At 46.6% G+C, this 24,989-nt stretch overlaps 1 protein-coding gene across 2 annotated transcripts in view; it reads left to right on the top strand.

Moving 5' to 3' along the window:
• The window catches only part of KCNH1 (potassium voltage-gated channel subfamily H member 1), a 384,330-nt gene that overhangs the window by 270,946 nt on the left and 88,395 nt on the right, over positions 1-24,989 (top strand). For both annotated transcript variants that reach the window (XM_082701856.1, XM_082701857.1), the window contains exons 9-10: positions 3,386-3,638; positions 23,283-23,479. In XM_082701856.1, the coding sequence (XP_082557982.1) occupies positions 3,386-3,638; positions 23,283-23,479 (450 nt within the window). The remainder of the gene's footprint in view (positions 1-3,385; positions 3,639-23,282; positions 23,480-24,989) is intronic.

The following is a 24,989-nucleotide window of genomic DNA, read 5'->3' as shown; positions in this document are numbered from 1 at the left end:
TCTCCCTGGTTCTGGGTCAGAGGGGTCAGGGAAGACTACGGGAGCCTAGGGGTATGGTGGGGAGGATGGGGGGTGCTGGGCTCCTCTCGTTTGACCAGCAATTAGCCAATGACCATGAGCATGTCACCTGTTCTCTGAGCCTCAGTTTCCATGTCTATAACACATGGACACTAGATGCCTTTTAGTGCTAAGGCCAGCCCTTAAGGCCCCTTTATCTATGGCATTCTGGACCATCCTCAGCCTGACTCACTGCTCCTCTGTGCTAAGGACCTCATAAATTAAAGCTCACATGCACTGAGCCCGTGTGTGTGGAAGGCACTGCACCAGCACTTACCACACACCAGCTCAGGGAATCCTCAGAATTCTGTACTCAGGTTCAAAAAGAAGCTAAGTATGGCTTCAGGTTCACAGGATCAGTAACCTTAAAGCCAGGAATTAAATCCGGGTCTGCCTGATCTTAAAGTCTATTCTCTCAACCATGTGTCTGTCCTGTCCGGCCTGGGGTGGTTCCATGAGCCTCCATGGTGACATTTTCCTGTGGCCTTTGAGGTCCTCAAGAACCAAGACGGATGGTTTCTCTTAAGGACCAAACAGAAGGGAAGGTGCCCAGGAAGGGGTCTGCAGCTGAGAAGCATTCAGCTCAGAGAGAAGGGTTCAGGACCCCCTAACCCGCCCCGTGTGGAGCCAACAGGAGAATGATGGAGATGCCTGATGGCATGGCAGTCCCGAATGCTCGACCCCCAGCTTCCCTCTCCTCCCCACAAGTGCCTTCCAGTGGATCCAGGAATAGGGCCCATGAATAAAACATTGTTTCTGTGCCAAGGCCTCATTCGTTAGCAGCCTCTGTCAGCAAAGCCCAGCCCAGGGGAAACCAAATACTGAAAGGTGAGTTTACCTGGAGAGCAAATGTCGGTTTTGAACTGCTGGGCACAGTTTTGACAGGACATGGGAGAGTTCTCCCCCTGGCGTTCTGCGTGGGGAGAAGAGGAACCAAATCAAATCTGCATGTCTATAGGAGTCTTGTGTTGTTGTTTTTTTAAAAGATTTTATTTATTCATTTGACAGACAGAGATCACAAGTAGACTGAGAGGCAGGCAGAGAGAGAGGAGGAAGCAGGCTCCCCGCTGAGCAGAGAGCCCAATGCAGGCTCGATGCCAGGACCCTGGGATCATGACCTCGCATCCCAGGATCCTGGGATCATGACCTGAGCCGAAGGCAGAGGCTTTAACCCACTGAGCCACCCAGGAGCCCCTGGAGGAGGAGTCTTGTTTTTCAATGAGCTGGAAGGAGGGAAAAACTTAGCAAGCCCTCAGCCCCAGCCCTGCCTTGGCAGTCTGAATTTTCCTGTCCCTCTGCTCTGTCAGGGCTCCTTCCCGTCTCACAGAGATCCTGCTCACTTCCTCAGCATCCCACAACCCCAGAACAAGCAGGAAGAGGTACATGGAGCATGGGGACCAGTGTGTGAGGAGCCCCTTCCTGGGTCCTACACTTTCCGGGGGGAACCATGCTGGTACTTGTCCTTTCAGTTGTTCAGTTCACTTGTCCTCCTGAGCCAATGTGAGCAGTGCGTACTTTATAGAACACAGTCAAGTGTAGAGCAGTTAGGCCACTTGGAGGGGAAGGAGCTGGGATTTGGACTGTTGGACCTCTCTGTCCACCGCTTCACCTCCAGGCAGAGTGCAAGGGCTCCTGAGAAGGTAGGGTAGGAGCAGCACAGTCATGGGCAAGGTGAGACTTGAAGGAGGCAGAGAAACTTACAGATTCCAAGGGGAGCTCCAGGCGCAGAGGCAAATGTCCTATGTGAATGCACAGAAGCAGGAGTGTGGGGGTAACCAGCATCCTAAGTGTCTTCATTAAACTTGTTTGATTTTATGCCCCCAGCTTTGCTCACTAGACTAGAATGGAAGAAAGGGTTATTTAAAGGACACACCTAATTTCTCTGGAAAAGCCCACTTGAAAGCATCCTACTGTGTTACCTAATGCTTGCTATGGGAGGGGCCATGCAGTGGTTTCTTATAAAAATTTAGTTCAGGGAATATTTCTCCCCCTAGAAAAGACTGAGAAATTTTTCTTTCTCGAAAGACCCACATAACCTCTTAGAGTTCTCACTTTGCCCTGAGTTTCTAGATACTAAGAGTGGAATTGCTAGTGCCTTTGTTTAGGGTAGCCATGTAACGTAGGAAATGGTTAGTATCTAAACTAGGCTCTGGACTCAGACTACCTCATTTGGGAGCCCAGTTCTGCCATTTTCTGGCTGTGCAACTTTGGGGAAGTTATTTATCTTCCCTGTGTCTCAGTTTCCTTCTCTAAGATGGTACCATACTAACACTTACATCAGAGGGTTATGTGAGGATTAAGTTAGCTATTAAATGCACCTAACAATCATGTAAAATCATTGCTTAATTTCACTCATTTTGCTTAGGATTTGTCTCTTCCCACGAGATGGTAGGTTACAAAAAGGCAAGGCTTTTGTCTGTGCTGTTCACAGCTACATCTTCAGAGCTGAGAATGATTCCTGGTATATCATAAAGTCTCAAAAATAAATATGAAATGAATGAGTGGCTTTAAAGCACTTAGCAAAGCCTGGCACAGAGTAAGTGCTTACGAAATATTACTTTATCTCTCTTTAAGCCACACACATACTCAGACCATCAGCAGTGTGAGCCCAACCTTCAAAATACGCCCTGAATCTGACCACTCCTCCCTGGCTTCCCTGCCAGCATCCCAGTTTGGGCAACTTCACTTCTCACGGGGCCTCCTGCAGGAGTGACTTAACTCAAATCCTTGGCTCCATCCTTGCCACCCCAAAGTCCGGGCCCCCGAACTCCACTCTCTAGCTATGGTGATCTTCTTAAAATACAGCCTGGTCTTGTCACTCCCTCCTCACACTCCTCCAGGGTCCCCATCACACTCAGAATAAAGTCAGAGGCTTTTCATAATGTCAGGTCTTTAGGTGCGTGTGTATTGGGTATTCTCCTAAAGCTTCATCCCCTACCCTGAGCCCCTCTTTCTTGCTGGCTGTTGCTCAGGTCCCCTCACCATCTTGACCTTGTGTCTTCTGACACATTTTGCAGGTGTCCGCTTACATGTCACCTCCTCAGATAAGCCTTCACCAGCTATTAATCTAAAGAGCCCCCTGTACTCCCAGCCCCAACTCTCTGATCCTTCTTCTGAGCATTTAGCATGGATTTTATGCTTGCTGTTTATCTTTCTCATGAGAGTGTAAGCGCCATGGGGACAGGTACTGTAGCTGTGCTGTCTACCTCTGCCTTGAAGAATGCAGTCTAGCCCAGTGGGGGTGGCTTCTGCTCCCGGGGTCATGAGGGACCACAGGCTGGAGAACACAGTGAGGACCCTGACACTTTTTCTCCCTGTGCCCGCCCAGGTTCTGCAGATCTGCCCCAAGGACATGAGAGCTGACATCTGTGTGCACCTGAACCGCAAGGTGTTCAAGGAACACCCAGCTTTCCGGCTGGCCAGTGACGGCTGCTTGCGGGCACTAGCCATGGAGTTCCAGACAGTGCACTGCGCCCCGGGGGACCTTATCTACCACGCAGGAGAGAGTGTTGACAGCCTCTGCTTTGTGGTCTCCGGCTCCCTGGAGGTGATCCAGGATGACGAGGTGGTAGCTATCCTAGGTAGGTGTGTTCATTTTGCTGGACATACACCTCTGGGGACCAGGGTTGGCCAAGTTACTGGGCAGCTCAGTGCCACTGTGGCCTTCAGCCAGGGAGAGTGAGCACCTCGGGGCAAGGCCAACTGCTCGCCTCTATCCGACACACAGATATTTGAGTGCCTGCATTGTGCCAGTTGCCATCTTAGGCACTTGGGGTATTTCCATGACAAAAATGGGTTTTGTCCTCTAGGGGCTCCCAGGCTACTGGGGGAGAGGAGCAAATAAGCAGACGCTTGTACACTGCGGAGGAAGGATCTAACTCAGTATTCAAGTATCTGGAAGGCTTCCTGGAAGAAACGATATATAAGCTAAAACCTACAGACTGGAGAAGTGAAGGGCACGGGGGTGTCCTCAGCAGGGAAGGCACATGCAAAACCCCGCAGAGAGAGCAGGATGTATTTATAGAACTGCAGTGTGTCCTCTGGCACGGCTGGAGCAACAAAGCAAGAAGGGCCATGGGTGGGAGCTACGTCCTAGGCAGATCATGGCAGGCTCTGGGAGCCACGCTGAGGGACTTGGACTTGACTACGGTGCACGTGGGAGGTTAAAAGCAGGAGAGAGGGTAAGTCAGATTTGGACTTTAGAAAGAGAACTGTCGTTGCTGCTTCGGGAGTGACTGCAGGGCGGGTGGCTAGGGCAGGGCGAAGACGTTGGAGACATGCTATCCAGCATATCCAGGTAGATGGTGCCCCAGACTGACACTGTGGTGGGCAGAGGGAGAGAACCAAATGGAGTTGACTCATTTAAGAAGTCGAGTCAATGGAGGATTTGCTGGGGCAGGGGTGGGGGGGTGGGGGAGTGGTTGAGGACTACAGGATTTCTCACTTGGATAACAAGGAAGCCGGCTATGGGGGATGTGGAGGATGGAGCAGGGGATGCAGGGGACGTGTTGGCTTTGGCCTTTTGAGCATCTGCAGCCTTTGAGAGATTCATCTGATTGTCTGAGGAAGCTACAGAACAGCTCTTCAATGGGGCCATTTCTAGCTCTCCGAAGGGATCAGCCATCAAGTACTAGCCAACATTTATGCTCATCTAGTCGGTGCCAGGCATTTTACGTACATATGCTCATTTAACCCTTGCAGTAACCCTATGAAGTGATTTTATTATCCCCATTTTGCAGATGAGACAGTGAAAGCTCAGAGAGGTTAGGATGAGGTCCATGGAGCCAGCATCCTGGAAAATCTCCACTCTGATCCATTTTGCAATTCCACAGTCCTAAGGATAGATTACATAGTTTGCTGGCCCATTATATTTCCAGATACTGCTAGGCATTGTGGACATATTTTACCCTGTATATATGAATTCTTAAGAAACTGAGGGAGGGAGAGGTTACATTTTGTGAAAGTTAGAAATGAGATTCAAATTAAGTAGCTAAGCATACATTGTGTGTGTGTGTGTGTGTGTGTGTGTACATATGTATATATATATATATATATATATATATATATATATATATATATACTTTCCAAACTTTGTTCCTGCTGGACTTTGGAGTGCACGATATGCAGCCTTCCTGTTGCTTCCCTGGCCCCAAGCCATCTTTCCTTCTTGATTACATTCTGCTCAGGTTAACCCAAGGATGATTTATATTCCTTCAGCATGAGCTGGCAGATGGTCAGAGGGAGCCTGGGGTAGAGACTGGGTGCGGGGTGGAGGGTGAAACTATTCTTTGCTAAAATAAGGATGTGGATTCCTGCTCTCCACTGAAATCTGTAGACAGGGTTATTCTGTTCCTTGCTGTCCTCATCCACAGAGAACTGAGATTTGACTGTGTGTAGGACTAGCCCACATGAAGGGGACAGCTACTGTTTTAGTGGCTGAGAGGCGGAGAGGCCCTTCATCCCTTCATCCCTTCCTTTAATCCTCATCGGTGTCCTTGATAAAGAGGACTTTCCATTGGTAATCACCATTGAGATATTCACCTGGCTAAGAAGAAGTAACTAGTGATTAGTGAGCTCTTCTTTGAGTTGGAATTGGAATTGAATTTGAATTGATCCTCTGGTTAAGGGCATCCTTCATTCATTTCTGCCCCCCCCCCTTTTTTTAAGATTTTATTTATTTGCTCATCAGAGAGAGAACACACAAGCAGGGGAAACAGCAGGCAGAGGGAGAAGCAGGCTCCCCGATGTGCAAGGAGCCTGATGCGGCACTCCATCCCAGGACCCCGGGATCATGACCTGAGCTGAAAGCCAGCTCAGGACTGAGCTACCCAGGCATCCTGGCCCATCCCCCTTATTGGTAACTCACCAAATGCCTTTCCAAGGCATCTACACCTGTGACCAGCACCATCCCTCTCCCATATGCATCCGCAGGGCCTCCTTAGTGACCCACCTCACACAGTTGTGTGTTAGGACTTAGGATTGGGCAGTGAAGCCTGGAGAGAGTTCATAGGTGCAGAAGGCTTGACAAAGGCAAGTGATTGCTTCCCAGTGGGGTCTCCTCTCTCTTCTCTGTTCTCGTGGGGAAGCCCACCAGGGCTTGATCCACTGTTGATTTACTCGGTCACTTGACTGCTTCTCCAAATCCAGCCCTCTGTCTCTGGCTGCCTGCCCACCCAGCCTGCTCTGGTTAGCAGTGCGAACAGGAATTCTGGAATCAGTCACTCAGCAGCTTCACATTCGAGGCAGTTGTTGCCCTCAAGCTGTCCCGACTAGAAAAAGCATCTTCGCTGTGTCCCTGGAGCCAGATTAGCTCCAAAAAGTAGGTCCAAACTTGAGATCCTAAGTAGCCTGTAATATTTCAAGAGGTTCTTATTCTATAAAAAGACATGAGACAAGTCCTTTGACCAAACTTGAACTCTGGGCCAAAATGCGTAAGGTTCCCAGCTATTTGCTCCCTGGAGTTCTATTGTTGTTGCTTCTTCCTAAAGAGACTATCTTTTGCTCACTTTACTGAAATCAGTTGTTCATGCAAAGGGAGTTCAGGTGACAAGTGGTTGCTAAAACTAGAGCTCTATTTCCTTTTGATACATTTCAGTTCAATACAACCAAAATTTATTGAACATCTACTACTTAAGAGGTGGCTGTCATAGAATTGGGAGTATCAGTGGACAAGAGATTAGCTCCCCTTCCAAGAGCTTCTACAAGCACAAGAGACTGGTGTTATGAAAAAGTGTTACCTGTTCTAGAGGGTCATCTCAGAAGTAATTTTTGAGCAGGTACGATACTATATCTAGTGCTCCAACAAGGAAAAAATAAATAGCCAGGGAATCCTTAATTATCACAAAGCCAGAGGCTTTAGAATAAAGCCCAGAGCTCATCTGTCACATTCAGTTGTCTCTACTGTCTTGTTATCAGATCGCTTATTTACATTCTGCTAATTTGTTTTTTCCTCCCAGTTCTAATAGTCTGCTTAACTTTAGCACAAGAAAAAGGAAAAGCGTATGTAGTCATAACTGTGTTCAATAAATGTTAAAAATAGAACCCTTTCTAAAAAAGTTTTCTAGAGAGTGTTTGTCAAACTTCCTCAGCTCAACTCACCTAGGAAATGGTGTGTTGTCTCATGAATGAATAAACACATGTGCGCACACAGTCATAGGTCAAACTCAAGTGCTTATTCTTGCTGCAGGCAATGCGACCTGGTGCTTTCTATTAGATTCCTTTCTCTTTCATTTAAAAAGAAATTGACGTCATGACTCACTAAATTGCTTTCTTGACTGACGCAAAGCCTGCCGTTTAAAAATGGGGTTCCACCAACGTCAACAGTACTTTTGGACTGAAAGCCTTGCTGTCCCCTGAGGGCAGAGACTACGCCTGCATCATCTCTTCTGATCTCCTTTTCTTCCGATGTTCTCTGCCTTACAACTGAGAGGACATTTTCTCAATATTCTTTTGGAATTCTCTTAGAAATCACACATGTCTTCTCAAATTCAGTCTGGCAGTTCTTTGAAGTAAATTCAAGCCTTTAGCATGTTCATTTTATTCATTATATTTTTAAAGGCATTTTCTCCCAGTTTGTCATAGCTGTCAGGATAAAAAGGCATAGGTACCCATTTTACCCCTCCCCAAGTGGTGGAGATGCCCACGCACCTGCAAGTAAGTCATTATCTTGGTTCTGTGACACTTGACCAAAGTAGAGGAGTCGTGGAATTTCTTCCAGGCTCTGTCTGCTTGAGTGTGGTCTGTCTCCCTACATTTCCATCTCAAATATGCAGGGTTTAGATGATCTTGTTTTCCTGTGATTTAGTGTCCCTATAGTGACTTCTGTGGGTTTTGTATTTTAATACTTAATTTGTATTTAAACCCTGGATCATCTTGTGTCCTTTCTTTCTGTTTTGTTGTTGTTGTTTCCATTTCCTTGGGCGAGGTAGAATCTTTCTGGCCAGACTGCACTGAGGAGTGGAAAGAGCCATGGGCCCGGAGCTGGAGACTTGCCCATAGCTCAGGCTCTGCACAAACTCCCTGCAGAAATGCCCCCACTAACCGGTGAAATCTCGGGGTCTCCTGCACTTCTCCTCACCCCATTACACTGTGCCAATTGCATGTTTGCTCCTCTGTCCCTCCTTGTGAGCTGAGATCCTTTGATTTCCTATCTCTAGCTTAGCCCAGCACATGGAAGGCACCAGGGGCTCTTTGCAGAATGGAATTGAATTGAGCTGAAAGGCAAAGAGAGACTGAGCAGTGAAGGGCTGCTAGTTCCAGAATAGGGGGTCTGGACTTTCTCTTGTGGGGATGAGGAGCTCAGAGAACATTTCAAACACGAACGACATGAAGATGTGGGTCCCACAAACGCGCAGGCGTGGAGGCTAGCTGGAAGATTCAGATGAGCAATGATGAGAGCCTCTGTATGGTGGTGGAAGGGAGATGTGGGGACGAGCTGCAGCCCAGAGATATTAGGGGAGGGAGAAGCTTCTGGCTGGGGTTGGTGAGGGAAGGGAATAGCTTCTGGCAGCTCATGGACAAGCAGGAGGGCCAGAGCACATTCTACTGAATGTGCTGTGTCATTATGGAACAGATCTAAGTGTGGCTCTCAACTAGTGGAAACTCTTCTCAACTTATGGATGAGCCAGAGTCTGCCCAGTGAAGGGAAGCAGTCTTGGGGAAGATTGATAGGCAGGCTGTGGCTCATCACACACTCTGAATTAACTTTTGATCTGCGGTCCTGTCACTATCGAACTAGGACTTACATGTAGATTCTTCTTACATGTACATGTAAAGTTGTAAATGCTTATTTACAGGTGAAATCTTTTTTTTTTTTTTTTTTTTTTTTAATGAACACCCCCTTCTCGTGGTTCCTAATTTGGAAGACCCTTTCATCTTTGCTTAGTTAGATTTGTATTCCGGAGGAGGAGGACCTAGCCTAGGAGGGTGGCTCTGTGAAGGTGGAGTTAGGATTTGGACATCTAAGGTAGGGCATTCTAGATGGAAAGAATAGTGTGAGCTGAGGCCTGGCAAGGGAGAGTGTGTTGTGTAAGCCCAGGACCAGTACTTGAGTTAGAGTTGAGAGCCCCAAGGGGCAACAGTGGAGCCTGGGGCCAGAGAGGCAGCTCAGAGCTCATTTCTAAATGTCAGCATGAGGAACTAGGCTGTGGGGAATCACTGAAGACGATGGGTAAAGTGACACCATTAGAGCTGTGCTTTGTAAAAATTAATGAACTAGACACAGAGCAGGGAGGGAGGGCAGTCAGTGACTCTGGCATGTAGCAGAGATGAGAGGTGGTAAGGTACGGGCAGTAGAAATGGAGATAGAAATAGGGTTGCCAGGTCAGATATAGCACAGCCAGTTAAACTTGGATCTCATATTAATAGGGAATTTTTGACTGAAGTATTTCCCAAAGATGGAATGGGATATACTTACGCTAAAAATAAAAAAGTATACATTTATCTAAACAGGGTGACAGGGTGTTTTTTGTTTTTTTGTTTTGTTTTGTTTTTTGGCTAATTTTGGCAACCTTTGATGGGAGGGATGTGTTGATGAGACATTCTGGAAGGGGAGTCTGAACGACTGTACGGAATAGGATGTGGAGAGGAGCCAGAGGGAGTTGAGGGAGGTGATTCTGACATCCCAGTGAGTGGGGAGATGGAGGCACTGGAACAGACTACGCTGAGTCAGGAGGAAGACACAGTGGGAGAGGAAGGTGATGAGCTTGGCTTTGACTTGTTGCATTTAAAGACCAGTGGGGTATCCAAGTGGAAAGCTCAGAAAAGTAGGTCTGGAACCGGGGAAAGAAGCTAGGGCTCAAGACAGAGATTTCGGATTCAGAGGAAGGACTAGGAAATAGGCAAAACAAACCAACAAACAAGACTGGTGCAGAGAGAATACAGGTATCACATTTATTTTACAAAGTGACCAAGTATTTCAGAGCATTTTTTTAAAAAAGGGAGTCCAAGGTGTCTGAAGATACTAGTTAAGCATCTGCCTTTGGCTCGGGTCATGATCCCAGAGTCCTGGAATTCAGCTCTGCATCGGGCTCCCAGCTCAGTGGGAAGCCTGCTTCTTCCTCTCCCATCACCTCTGTGTGTGGTTTCTTTCTCATTGTGTCTCTCTCTGTCAAATTAATAAATAAAATCTTTAAAAAGAAAAAGAAATGGGAGTCTACCCATTCAGAATGCTCATGAGGAATTTTAAATGGGATTAGAAACTCTTATGATAAGTAAGAAAATATAATTTTTAAATGCAGTATGATCTCGGTTATGGGGAAGAACACATCTGTAGATAAAAACCCACAAACACCTCTACCCACATGTCATAGTTGATGTTTTTAGTCTGTGAGGCTATAGGTTATTTTTGTTTCCCTTTGTCATATATATATTTATCTTTCAAGTCTTCTTTAAAAGAGCATATGCTCTTTTCAAAATGAGGGATTTTTTTTTTTTAATTTAAAATGGAACTTGAGAAAGTCAGCATTGTTTCATATATTCTTTTGGTTCTTAGGTTATCATTTGAAAGAATAACATTTTATTCAGAAAGCAGTCTCAACCGCATTTCTTTTGTTATTTACCAGTCCAGTCAGGAAAAAAAAAAAAAAAAAAAAAACATTACTTAGTGGGTAGTACCCAACCCCTCCCTGAAACGCTTCTAGAAAAGGGAGATGGCTAGGTGGTGAGGACAGAGTGGCTATCTACCCAGAATTTTGAAAAGATCAACAACTTTATGTAAAACCCTCATTACTTTGGAGATGGAGGAACTAAATCCTTCACGGAGCTGCTTCCCAAGATGCCTGTGAGCTGGAGGGGCGGAGGGAGAGGTCCCCCACTTCCTGTGCTACCATCTTCTGGACTGCCCCTGCCCTCCACTGCCCTGGGGACCTGGCGTAGCTGCTGGTAGAATATGGCCACAGGGCACCATATAACAATGTCACTTGCTCACGCTCAACTCAAGGGGAGGGGGCTGTGTTTAAGCATCTCAATGCTCCAACCAAGCATTAATCTTCATACAGCTATTCCATCAACTGAAGCAATTACTTTAAATCCACACTCCCAGGAAGAAGCTAGCCTAGGAATCATCTAGAACTTTCAAAATGCATAACGGTTGTGCCTGGTAATGCACAGGGTACTTGACTGAGGCAGGGTAGAGGTGGGGACCAGGTTCTACTTCTTTAATTCTGTTTTTATTGAAGCAGTTAAAAAAAATTGGTTTGTAGTCTCTGAAGACACCGGAAGTTAGCAGAGTCAACAGATCTTTCTAAAGGAAATTCTTACAACTTGAGTGCCCAGACAGAGGGGAAAGGTTAAAAAACTATGGTAAATTGAGGCAGCTGTTACGATAATGATATTAAAAAGTGTTATTGGCATGTGAAATGTTGTAAATATAATGTTAAGTGGGGTGGGGGGGGGAGCAGAGTCTGTAGCTGTATGTGCTATAACCCCAACTGCATAAAAGGTGACTTGCAAGAAGAAAGATGGGAAGTGTACCAAAATGTTCAGAGTTTTCTAGGTGGCAGCCTGTAGAGCCAATATTTTTCCGTTTCTCACTATATTTCAGTCATTTTCTGCAGCACACACAGAGTCTTTTATAAACAGGAAGGGAAAAAAATCAACTCAATTTGCAATTCTTATCTGCAGTGATCTTGGAAATTATCACCTGCCTTCAGTGAGAGATTTGTGATCTGTTTACTTAGCAGAGACACATTGGGCTAATTTAATTTTACCTAATTGCAGTCGCAAAGAATAGAAGAAGAGCATCATGATGTTTCCAAGCCATTGCTGTAATGTAACCATTACCAAGTGAGTCCGCGTTCACAGAGAGAGGCCAGTGCTGTTTGCTCCTGCTCAGTGTAGTCTCCACAAGGAAGCCTGGTGTCCCACCTTTGGCTGAAATTTTTATTCCTTAAGGAGAGCACTTGTATGATAGGGTGATTTCTTATCTTTACATCTTCTTTTTAAATTCATCTATAAGGGGCGCCTGGGTGGCTCAGTGGGTTAAAGCCTCTGTCTGCAGCTCAGGTCATGATCTCAGGGTCCTGGGATCAAGTCCTGCATCGGGCTCTCTGCTCTGCAGAGTAGACAGCCTGCTTCCTCCTCCTCTCTCTCTCTCTCTCTGCCTGCCTCTCTGCCTAATTGTGATCTCTGTCAAATAAATAAATAAAATCTTTAAAAAAAATAAATTCATCTATAAATTTTCAGCTTATCATTAGCTAGATAGGAGTGAATTATGGGACCGTTTCTGAACAGGTCAGGAAATTCCTTCTTGGGCCAAGCTGACAAGGTAGTTACCTGAGGACACCCGGGTTCTTTGCACTGGGGCTGGGGCCCAATCCTCTCCTCAAAGGTGCCATCCTGAGACATTCTAAGGCTGTAAGGCTCACCTTACAGTGTTCCACTCAGACCCATCTTTTCCTTGATATATTGATTTATTCACTCCATAAACATGCGAGGTGTAGTCTGGGGATTGAAGATACATCGGCAAATCAAACAGACACACCTGTATATCTAAAATATACCTTTTAGATTGATTTGGGATAGAGTTAATAGCCTCATCCGGGAGACAGATAAACAAACACACAGTTTTATAACATAGTATGCCAAGGGCAATAGGAGTAAGAACAAGATGCTAAGGAAGCTTATAAGACAGACATATAATCCATCCTGGCCAAGAGAAATCAAGGAAGGCTTCCTGTCAGAGGTGGTACCTGAGCTGAGAACTGAACTCCACTGGAAGCAGCAGTGGTAGTGGGGTTTGAAATGGGGGATTAAAGAGAAAGTATTCTAAGCAGAGGGGACAGCATTTTCAAAGCCTTTTTTTTTTTTTTAAAGATTTATATATTTACTTGAGGGAGAGAGAGAGCATGGCTAGGCATGGGGGTAGGGTGGGGACAGAGAGAGAAGGAGAGAGAGAAAGAAAGAAAATCTCAAACAGATTCCCCACTGAGTGCAGAGCCCGACTCAGAGCTTTATCTCATGACCCTGAGATTATGACCTGAGCATAAATCACTTAACCAACTGCCACTCAGGTGCCCCGAGTATTTTAAAAGACTTTAAAGCAGAAGAGTGATATTTGTGTTTAGAGAGGTCATCTTGGATGCTGTAAAGAGAATGGATAGCAGGCAAGAAGACCAGAGAGGAGGATGTTGAGAGATGAGTGTGGCTTGAATTGATTTGATATCAGTGGAAATAGAGAAGAGTAGACAAGTTTATGAGATCCTTGAAGGATAAAATGATCATAGCTTGGTCTTTTGTTGGATATGGAGATGAGCAAAGGGGAGGGATCAGGAATAACTTGGACAACCTTCACCAGGACAGGGAACTCTGGTGGGTGGGCATGCTGACCTGGGGGTGGGACCAGTTCCATTCTGGGATTTGTGGGTTTGAGCCAAGTGAAAATGTCCAGTGTGAGGTTCTAGACTCAGAAGAGAGACCTAGGCTAAAGGCATAAATATGGGGACCATCAGGAACCAGGTGGCAGCTGAAGCAAGGTGAGAGGTTGAGAAAAACCCAGAGAGAAGGAAGGGCAAGAAGCAGTAAGGTCTAGAGCAGAGCCCTGAGGAATGCCTTTATAGGGGACAGGTGGAGAAGCCAGTGATGGACTGCCAGCAGGGGGGAGTGGGCTATCACAGAAGACAGGGAATGAGGGAAGGAACACGCCAGTATTTTATGGCGCACTGAGACGTGATGCTGCCAGTTAAATGGTGATATATGGTTGACTGTAAGACACATTCTGATTTCAGAGATTAAAAAAATGCTCGACAACTTAAGTATATATTAGAATCAGAGAGCTAGAATAAGTTGAGGACTAAAATATACCTTTTAGATTGATTAGGAACAGAGCTATGATTGACTGTGGTGAGAGTAGTGTTAGCAGGGGCTGGGGGATAGAAGCAAGATTAGAGTAACTTGAGAAATGGGGGAAGGTGGCCATTAGTTTCAGGGTGCTTGATAAATTGCAAAGATCTTTCAGAGTTCTGAACCAAGAGAGAAATAAGTAAGAGAGATACCAGTCAAAATATCACCTCTTTTTTCTGATTAAGCTAATATTGAAGAATATGCTTTGTATCTGCATCCAAAAGGTCTTCCCGATATGGAACCCCGGAATTAGCCTACCCCGGTGAGGGTCTGCCTCGCAGATCGTACGACATGGAGGTATGGAAAGAACATGCTTCCTGCAGGCAGGCAGATTCTGAAGAGAGCAAGGGGCTGGCCTACTACGCATGTGCAGGTTCTTCTTCCAAACTCTCACACAGCTGAGGGCCACTGAGAGGCCAAGAGGGTGGTGCGACTGGGATTGCCTTTACAGAAGACGAACATCGGGGAATGGGGGTAAATCACCCCTTAACCCTAAGAGTGTAGAGATGCTGTAAATACTATTACCCAGACATTGAGTCGTAAAAGAAAGGAGAACAGCCCAGACCAGTAACCTCATTTCCAACCATGCCCCTTTACCCCTCTCGCTGTTCAGAAAAATTACCCATCTCTTCCGTGTGTCTCAGGTCTCTTGCCTAGCCGTAGAAGCCCTGCTCCATTCTTAGTTTTCACTATGAATTCCCCGTAGCCCTGCCCAAGACAACCTCTGATGTATGTTGTTATTATGTTTTTGTTTTATACTTTGCCGTTACACACCTTTGGTTTGTCTTTCACCATGTAAGCCTTTTGAATGTAGAGACCTCGTCTTTTCCATGTCCTGTGCCCCGTCACCTCTGGAACGCTGCCTGGTCCATGACAGGTGGGGCCAAATTGTTGAACTGGAATGAACTGGGTGCCAAGAGATGGTGAGATGTAACCCCATCTTTGGGAACCCCCAGTCTCATAGCTGTCCAGGAGAGAGAGGCAGGGGCCGTTCCCATCAGAGCCAGTGTGTGACATGACAGTTCCTGGGTTTGACTGACCAGGGATGTGGCAGACCCTCGCCAGGGTCCCATGTCTAGAGGTAGTTTGCTGAAGAGCCTAACAATTGTTCTCCTTTGTACTAACTTCGAAAGAAGACAATTAAAAAAAAAAAAAGAAAGAAGACAAGTGTTTCTTAAACATCTCGGAGCTCTCCTACAAAAGCTAAATTAAAGACCAAGCCTCTCTAGAAGGAGATGCCTTTCTGCGAAGTGGGGTGACATGTGTGCCTCTGCCTGGAACCCAGGCCTCCTGAACCTCTCCAGGCCCCACTTTGTTGGCTAAAGAAATCCAATAAAATGTGTTGGCTCAGTACCTAACACCACAGCACACTCAGATAAGACCTGGCACTTAAGGTTTTGTTCTGAGGCTTTGTTCCGAGTGGTATATTTTCACAACTCGGACAGGAAAGTGCATCGAGGAGGTCTCCACGCTGTCTGTATTGGATGAGCCTCTCACTGCTCTAAGCTATAGCAGGTGAAGCAGAGGTCACCGACTTCCAGCAGCATTTATTTTCTCAGTAAGAGCAAAAAAAAAGGGGGGGAGAGGGATGAACTTTGTAGCTTCATTACAAATAAAAGAAGGCAAAATTTACCAGGTGTCAAAATTTCCCTATCTACTCTTTCCCGTGGTCTCAGGTGACCTGAGGGAAGAGCCATAGATGCATGCGGGAGGGTTAAGGATTCCAAATTAAGCTGGAAAGCTTGGACTTCATCATCTTTGGGGTAAGGGACACGGTGGGTATCTATGGCAGTGTCCTTGGCTGGAGTCTGGCCTGGTACCCAGTGCACCCTTGGCAGATCCTGCCCACCCTACCCCTGCCCTGGCCTCCAGTCGCTGGTCTGAGAAGTGATTGAGTATCACCAAGGTATTTCACTGAAGTCCTTGGATCTTTGGCTCTGAATGTGCTTCCAGAGCTCCATCATGACGTGAGTGCTGGGCCCTTCTGGTGCATGGAAGCCGACGCCTTTCCCCACAGCAGGGGGAGAAAGGTGTGGATGGACCTTGCCTACAGCAGAACCCACTGTACTGCCCCACCAGACTGTGGACTCTGGAATTGGCTAGGATGCGGGTTTAGCTGCTCCACCAGAAACCCAAAGGAAAAGAAGCTTAGATAAGACAGAAACATGGTATTAGAGCTGGTGTGTCCATTTCATGGTGTTGGGCGCCCTGCTTGCTTCTTGCCTCTGGCTTCATCCTAACTAGGTTGTCACACTGGCCTCCTGGTCTAAGAGCACTCACATCCTTGTTCCAGCCAGGAGGAAGGGAGGAGGGGAGAAGGGCAGAGCAGGATTCTGGAAGTTGTGCACATTCCTTCTGCAACCCTCACCTTAACCAGAACTTGGACAAAGGGCCACAGCTAGGCGCAACGCGGTCTTTATCCCGGTCATCTTTGTGCCCAGCTACAAGTCATCGTCTCCTTTACTAGAAGAGGAGAGAACCAGTTTTGGAGAACATGAGGATTCCTGGGCCATAGCTCCTTAAGGTCAACCCTGACTCTGATTTATCCTTTTTCCCATCACCTAGCATGGTGCCTGACCAAGGTGAATTGGGCAATCATTTAACCTCTCTGGAGCTCACTTTCCTCTCTTTAAAATGGGCCTGATGATCTCTGTGGAATTCACTTCACAGGGCATTAGGAGAATTCTTCTTTCACTGTGTCTCTGATTTACTGAGCACCTACTGTGTTCCAAGCCCAGGGCTAAGTGCTTTCTTCATATTAATTTCATGTAAGCCCCACCACGGCCCTATGAGGTGGGTGTTAGCATCCACATTTCTTAGCTGGGTCAGTTGAGACTAGAAGGGGTTTAGGAAGAGGCCCAGTGCATTGGTTGATCTCTGTATCTAGTATCCGCTGAGTGTCCATCGTGCACCAGAGCCACTGCTGGGATCTAGGGCTTCTGGGGATGGGGGGTGTTTCTAGAGGACAGCGGACACACGTAATGGGAAGATGCTCTGGCCGAGGGCTCAGGGAGGAGGTTGGAGCATGTTTGGAAGCCAGAGCAGAAGTTATCTGGACCAAAGAGCAGGGTGGAGGTCGGGGATGGTGCTGGCAAGGCCCTGAGGGGAGCAGAGAGCCAGACTTGAAGGGACTGTAAGAGTTGCAGTGTGGCCAGAGGGCAGAGTGAACAAAAGAGGGGGCAGGGGCCCCCTCGGGCTCCCAGCAGGGGAGTTCAACCTGTCTGGCCCTGAGGCTTGAGTTGAGGGTGTTCGATAAAGTGCTTGGAAAATGTGCCATGCGGGCGGCGGCACCAGGGAGGGAGGGCGAGACTTGGCAAGTTCTCTTAGTGTCTTTGCCACATCCCCGAGGACCAAGGAGGGGACCTAGATGTGACATGCCTGGCTTATGTGATGAATCCAGGAGGTCTGAACCTCCCTTGTTCTCATCCTCATCCTCCTGAACTATACTCCGTCTACTCAGAACTTACCTGGAAATATTTGTCCAGCCCCTATTCTCTGTTGCATAAGCAAAATTGTTCCCAGGGCCAGAAGACAGAATGGCCGACCCCCTGAGCCTCTCTCAGTGGTGCCAGGGTCTCTGTGGTCCCATTTTACCACCCTGATGAAGTGAGTGACGAGGCCCGTCTGGTCTTAAAATGGCTTGAGGGCAGAGGACCTCCTGATGCCCCAGAGAGGAGGGATCTAGGTGGTATGGTAAGCTGAGGGTACTGACCCACCCTATACTCTGTGTCCTGGCACCACTCTCAGCAGCCCCAGTGTGGCCCTAACAACATCTTGAATCCAGGTGAGATGGATTTAAGCAGTGACTGAACAAGTTGGTGTCAACGGCTCACTGTGTAGAGTATGGAAGGCACTTAGGTGAGTTTATAGCTGAGTAAGGAGACTGGGTACTTCCCTCAAAGGATTACAAAATACACTGGCAACACTCATCTCTACAGGTGAGTGAAGGAACTACAATCCAAACATGGGATAATGTAGGTACTTCCTTTCCTCCTCTGCAGAGCGCTATGACATGCCTCAGGGCCTTTGTATCTGCTGTTTCCTCTCCCTGGACTCATCTCTGTGCTGTATATTTTTTTGCTGGTTAATTGGAACTCATCCCTCGGGTCTCAGCTCGGACATCCTTTCTCCCTGAAAGCCTTCCCTTACCCCTTGACTTGAGCCAGACACCCCTCCTGCCTGGTGTCCTGTCATGTTAGAATTAGGCACTTACCGCTGAAGTGTTATAGTTTACTGAGTCTCTGTCTCTCACTATATCATGTCTGTCCTTCCCCTGCTATACCTCAGCTCCTAGGACAGTGCCTGCCAAAAGTTGCACGGTTGACTGAATGAGTTGTTTCTCTTTGGTTCTAGAAATGGTTGGTGACTTTAGAAGCAGATAGTAACTTCTACTGCAGCCCCCTGTGAGGGCTCCTTGTACAAGCACACAATAGGGAATAGTGAGGAGAAGCACCTGGAGATTGCAGTTTTGTTCTTACCCCTCTGGCCTGGCAAACTCACTCAGAGCCCATCTTTGAATAAACAGGGCCTTTTCTAAGGGTTCCAATTGTCAGTTTCAGAGCAGAATTGCTTCCCTGTGACTTTTTAGCATTTGGGTAGGTTGTTTGATCCTCCTGGGGTCCCAGTTCCAGCACCTCTAGATTTCACCCTGATCACCCTTCCCAGCCCCCCGCTGCCCCCTTCCATGACCCGTCGAGCCCCCACATGTGGGCATTCCTGCCTCTGCCCATCCTTAAGTTGAATTCTCTATAGGGTCCTTTTCTCCTGTGCTCCTTGCAGAGATCTGCCCTCCCTCTCCCTGCGCCACCTCAGCCCTGTGTCCCACCTCCCACCTCTGCCTTATGAATGTTCTTCAGTCCCACGGCTGTACCCCATGGGGTTGTTTATGTCCGCTGCACGGTGGAGGTGTGGGACAGACAGCTGCACTGACGTGGGGCGACAGGGGGAGGAGGATTAATTATCACAGGGATGTTTGCTTGAAGTTTTAATTAGACTGCCTTTCCTTACTTCCCCTCTTCATTCTTTTTTCTTTTCCCCAGCTCAGAACATCCACTTAGAATGTATTTTAGAAACTTGGAACGTTAGGTTTTAACATTCTGCACCCAGCGCCTCAGTGTAATAAATAAATCAATAAGCTGATTGCCTCCAGTAGTTTGATTGCCAAGTGCATTGGAGGAACTTTTGTTCTTCAGTGAGTGATCATTTCATGCTAGGGAACAAGGGATGAATGTGGGTGTAGGGCTTGTCCTGGCCTCGGATTCGTAACCCTGACCTGGGACGTCGTTATTCCCAGAGCTGTGCGTAACTTACAAGCAGCCTGCTCAAAGCTCTGTGTCCTCCCCTTTGACAGTTTCCCCAAGTTCCATGTCATAAATATATTTCTCATTTCCGAGAAGAGCCTTAGGTTTGTTTAGAATCTAACAGGCCCCCTGACACCACACTCTTAAATCTCACTAACAGATCATGTATACCAAAAATGCTGCCTTGACAGGAAGAAACATCATAGGGTATTCCATTTGGGTGGAAAATCAAATCCAAGTTATAACAACACTTTGATTTCCTGGACCCTATAGATTAATCATGATTATCTTACCGTGAAATACTTCATACAGTAGTAACTAATCTCTATTTATTGTTGTGTTAAAGCCTTGGATTGGAAAACTTTCTCCAGTGGACTTATTGTCATTTCTAAAGATGCTTTTATTAATTTCATGATGTGTTACAAACATAATATGGTTGTCCTTTATTTTATGCAATAGTTTGAATTTCTACAGGTAAATCATATGTTAAACATACATGAGGAATTATTATTTTACTTTCTGGGTTCTTTTCTAATTGGAAAAACTACTCCCAAGTTTGTTTGAGAAGTGTAATGCTCATTCATTAGGTTTTATTTAAATGCAGAACAGTTGACCCTTGAAGAATGTGGGTTAGCGATGCTGACCCCCGTGCATATCTACATATAACTTTTGAACCCCCAAAACTTAACTACTAATAGCCTATTGTTTATAAGAAGCCTTACTGATAACATCAACAGTAAATTAACATGTGTTTTGTATGTTATATGTAATATAGACTATATTCTTACAACAAAGTTAGCTAGAGAAAAGATGTTATTAAAAAAATCGTTAAGAGGGGCATCTGGGTGGCTCAGTCAGTTAAGCATCTGTTTTCAGCTCAGGTCACAAACCCAGAGTCCTGGGATTGAGCCTGGCCTTGGGCTCCCTGCTCAGCGGGGAGTCTGCTTCTCCCTCTGCCCCTCACCCCACTTGTGCTCTCTCTCTCTCACTCTGTCTCTCTCAAATAAAAAAATAATAATAATAGGGCGCCTGGGTGGTTCAGTGGTTAAGCCTCTGCCTTCGGCTTGGGTCATGATCTCAGGGTCCTGGGATTGAGCCCCACATCCGGCTCTCTGCTCAGCGGGGAGCCTGCTTCCCCCTCTCTCTCTGCCTGCCTCTCTGTCTACTTGTGATCTCTGTCTGTCTATCAAATAAATAAATAAAAATCTTTATAAAAAACATCATAAGGAAGAGTAAACTCATTTACAAAAAAATCTACATGTAAGTGGACCCGCGCAGCTCAAGCCCGTTCAAGAGTCAGCTAGGATCTTAATGAGAATCAGGCAAGATTACTCATGGTAATCTATGTTCGGTAGCTCTGGCTTTGTCATACTACGTTTCATCAATAGGAGGCTTTAAGATTTGTCAGTGCCTCATGTTCTCATTGACCGATACTCAAAACTCTCAGGAGAGTCCGCCCCTGTTCGAGCCCCTCGTTGCTCTTTCCTGTCCCATTCTGTTAGAGCAGGAAGTGGAGTGCCCAGCTCAGGGCTGGGATCCTTTTCAATGTTCTGGTGAAGTATTAGCTAACCTACTAAGTGATTTCTCATGGGTGTCTCAGTCCAGAGTTCCATGAGCCTGTGTGTTCTGGTGATCTATTTCTGCATAATAAACCTCCCTTAAATTTAATGGTATAAGAAATTGATGCCTGTGTCTCACCATTCCATGGGGTCTTTAGCTCAGTTGGTTGGTTCTAACTTGGGCTTTCTGCATGCGGGGCTGCACGCCGGTGTTGGCCAGGGCTGTGGGCATGTGAAGGCTTGTCTGGGCTGACTGGCTGACCAGACGGCTCATTTACATGACAGGCAGAGGCTGGCGGTCAGTGGGAGCTCAGCTGGGCTGTCCCCCAGAGCACTGATATGTGACCTCTGTTGTGGTTTGTCCTTCTCAAAGCATGGTACCTGGATTCTAAGAGGGAGCATCCTACACTAAGTGTTCCAAGAGACCCAGGCAGAAGCTGCAAGGTTTTTTTATGATCTGGTCTCAAAATCCCTGCCACACGCTAGAGAAGGGACTAAGGCAGAGTCCAGATTCAAGGGGAAGGAGATTGGGCTTTGCCTCTTGATGCCTCTTCACCATCTACCACATTATCACGTAAAAATGAAAGGCATGGGAGGCATTGGAGTTAAGTGTAGGAAGTTACGGAATGCTTCCTGTGTATGAACAAATGGCCAGCCTTCTTGGTTGGAACTCAGTACCAGGGAGCCCACACTGAATGAACCCCACCCCATGGAAGCTGGTAGCGCCCCACAGAGAGAAGCATTCCCAGCCAGTGGCCTCAGCCCTCAAGTGACCAACTCAGAGAGCAGATGATTGAAAAACACCTCGGAGGTGAATTTAATTAGTGCAGGTTTAAAGACATTGTTCTCTAAAAGCTCCCCCATGCATGATACTGAGTAGTAAAACTGTCTTCATAAATCAGAACTGTACATCACCTCATAAACACAGAGGAAACTCTGGAGGAATGTGTCTGGTACAGTCCATTTCTTGCTCACACTTGGAGGTGCTTGGAGAAGGCTATGCGCGTGGAGTACCCTGTATCCTTAGAATGGAGTCTTTGATGTTTGAGAAAAGATCAACCAAGCGTCCAGGCGCTTGGAAGTCTAATCTCTTCTTGGCCCAAATGACGAAAACACCTGCCCTGTTAATCATACTGAGTCAAGGGGACCTGGCTCCCTGCTGGGGAGTGTGACGGGTCTGGGTGCGTGGGACAGCCACTCTCCAGAGGGTGACGAGGGTTCCTTTCCACCCTCATAGCATTGTTTGTTGCCCCCTGCATACTCCTCTCCGGCTCCCCGTGGATTCAAATTTGTGTTTATCTGTGCTGAAAATTTAGAGGCACGATAAACAACATTTCAAGCTATTTATAACTAGAGGCTGTGCCAGGAATGAATTAGGCTTTGCATTAGACATATGTTAAAATGTTGGACTCGGGGAAATGTAGGGAGAATATCCCTTGATGTGAAAAGCAGATATTTAGAGGAGGCTGATGGAAGTGGGACCCAGAATATGGTTACATGGAATTAGTACTCTGTTGGCTTTTTATTTTTTTATTTTTTTAAAAGATTTTATTTATTTATTTGATGGACAGAGATCACAAGGAGGCAGAGAGACAGGCAGAGAGAGAGAGAGGAGGAAGCAGCCTCCCTGCTGAGCAGAGAGCCTGATGCGGGGCTCAATCCCAGAACCCTGGGATCATGACCTGAGCTGAAGGCAGAGGCTTTAACCCACTGAGCCACCCACGTGCCCCTCTGTTGGCTTTTTAAATACACTCTTGAGGAATGCCAGATATGGAGTGGCTTGGAGATGCCATGTGGAGGGGGCCCATAGTTTTACCCTCCCAGGAAGGCCTTTGGCAGCAGTGAGGAACATGGAAGCAGGTAGAGGGGAAGGGTGAGGAATGAGACACCATACAAGCATAAACCCGAGGGCTGTGGACAGAGTATGGAAGAGAATGAACTCTACCCCTAGTGCCTTTTTCCATGTGAATCATCCTAAACAGAGGAGAACTGTCCTGATGTTCAGCTCCCGAAGGAAAGTCCACACCTTCTCCATACTGTTCGTCTGTCAGTCTGTCCCATGAATGGAGATCCACAGTCCGCCCTGCTTCCTTCCTTCTCTTTCGCCTGCACTTACTGGCAGAACTATTTGGTGCCAGACATGGTGTGACGTGGAGGGAACTCTCACGTTGGGAGTTCCACAATCAACAAAGACACAGACAAATCACGTGATTATAGATTATGATCGGTGTTTTGGGAAAATGGGGGAGCGATAAAGAATAACAGGGGGTTCCCACTTTGGATAGGATGTCCAGGAGGTAACATGACCCCAATGTCATTGGCTAAACTTTGACATGTATTATGTAGTATTTTAAAGTTTCTTAAATTGCGTGTTTTTAAGGTTCAAAATAAAACCTGTTTTTGTTTTTTGGTTTTTTCCTTTCCTGAGCCCATGTGGCAGAATGTAAAATGGGAGATGGGGGAGCGAACGGGGATAGCCAGATGCCGTCTGGTTGACACTTTCTTCACCAGAACTTTCTCTCCTTAGGGAAAGGAGACGTGTTTGGAGATGTGTTCTGGAAGGAAGCCACCCTGGCCCAGTCCTGTGCCAATGTTAGGGCCCTGACCTACTGTGACCTGCATGTGATCAAACGAGACGCCTTGCAGAAAGTGCTGGAATTCTACACAGCCTTTTCCCACTCCTTCTCCAGGAACCTCATTCTCACCTACAACCTGAGGAAGAGGGTAAGCTGACAGTTTCAGTTTCTTCTCCACCAAGAGCTATCTCTGTGCACTTAGCATAACCACACAGGCCAAGAAGAATCCTCTTGCGGTTTCAGAAGGGGAGCAATTGTTTCTGAGCGTGGTTTGCTCTTCAGAGCTTTTGCTATGAAATAAGGGCAAGAGGAATGTTGCTAGATTAAAAGATGGATTTGTTTTGCTCCAGAAGGGATTTGTTTGTGTATCTGTGCGTTTTTTTCCCCAGTGATAGCTAGACCTTCTAGCATTTTGAAAAGATGAGTTAAAAAAAAATGAGGTCATTAGTCAGTAAAATGGCTAAGGGGGGCTACTTAATTAAAGTAAACTGAATTTTCCCTGGTGACTAGGACTCACTAATTGGTGTGAGGCCATTAGTCATCTGGTAATAATAATTTTGAAAAGCCATGAAGATGAGTCAGTTGAGTCTAGAAAATCAGAAAGGTATGGAATCTGATTGCCTAGAAAATATCTTGTAGACACCGGCCTATTTAATGGGTTGTGAAATGATGAGTAATTTTAAGAACCAGAGAAGATTTCTTGTCTGAAATTGTTTCCTTCACCCTCAAGTGATCAGGATTGTTCCATCCATCTCTGTGAGGGTTAAAGTATTCATTTGTGTTATACTCTTTAGATTTTTCTTGACTGATTTCTTGCCCATCATCTGTCTCTTCTTGTGAACAAGGTAGCTCTGATCTATAGAAACCATCAGGAAGGTTTGTTTTAAGAACCTTTCCAAAAATGACCTCATAGGGGGCGCCTGGATGGTTCAGTGGGTTAAAGCCTCTGCCTTTGGCTCAGGTCATGATCCCAGGGTCCTGGGATCAAGCCCTGCATTGGGCTCTCTGCTCAGTGGGGAGCCTGCTTCCTCTTCTCTCTCTGCCTGCTTCTCTGCCTACTCGTGATCTCCTTCTGTCAAATAAATAAATAAAATCTTTTTTAAAAAATGACCTCAGAATCTTTCCTCCAACACTGTTCTTCTCGTGGTCCTTGCCTCTGTGTATGCTTGTGTCATGCTGGTCCATGTATCATGCTGGTGTTTCAAGTTGGAGACTCTGGCATTGTGGTTGACTTCTCCCCCTCTCCTGTGTCTCAGGTAACTCATTAAATCCTTTTGGTTCCACCTAAGCTCTCAAACCTGGGTCCACACTTTACTTCCATCCTTGGGGCTCAGCCCAAGCTCTTGGGACATGGTGCCTCGTTCCCGACCGTCCCTGTGTCCTGCAGCGCACAGTAGGTTCCTGCCTTGTGTCAGTGTTCAATGCAGTGCTCCCTTCTTTGGCCAGTGGTGTGACCTTAGAAACAAATTGGATCATGTCACTTCCTTTGTAAAGACTTTTTGCCCCCACCCTAACTTTAGGATAAGGTCTGTACACTTCAGGATGGTTTCTGTGGCTTTTCACATCTGACGCCAAGCTCAGCCATTCTTCCCATGCCCTGCTCTGCCATCCTGACCACTCTTAGCATGAGGACTCTGCCCGCTTCTGCCCTGCTCTGC

Source organism: Mustela nivalis, assembly GCF_964662115.1.
Source record: "Mustela nivalis genome assembly, chromosome: 16".
NCBI classification, from domain to species: Eukaryota; Metazoa; Chordata; class Mammalia; order Carnivora; family Mustelidae; genus Mustela; species Mustela nivalis.
Note: the sequence above shows the minus strand (reverse complement) of the source record. Positions and strands in the feature narration are given on the sequence as shown.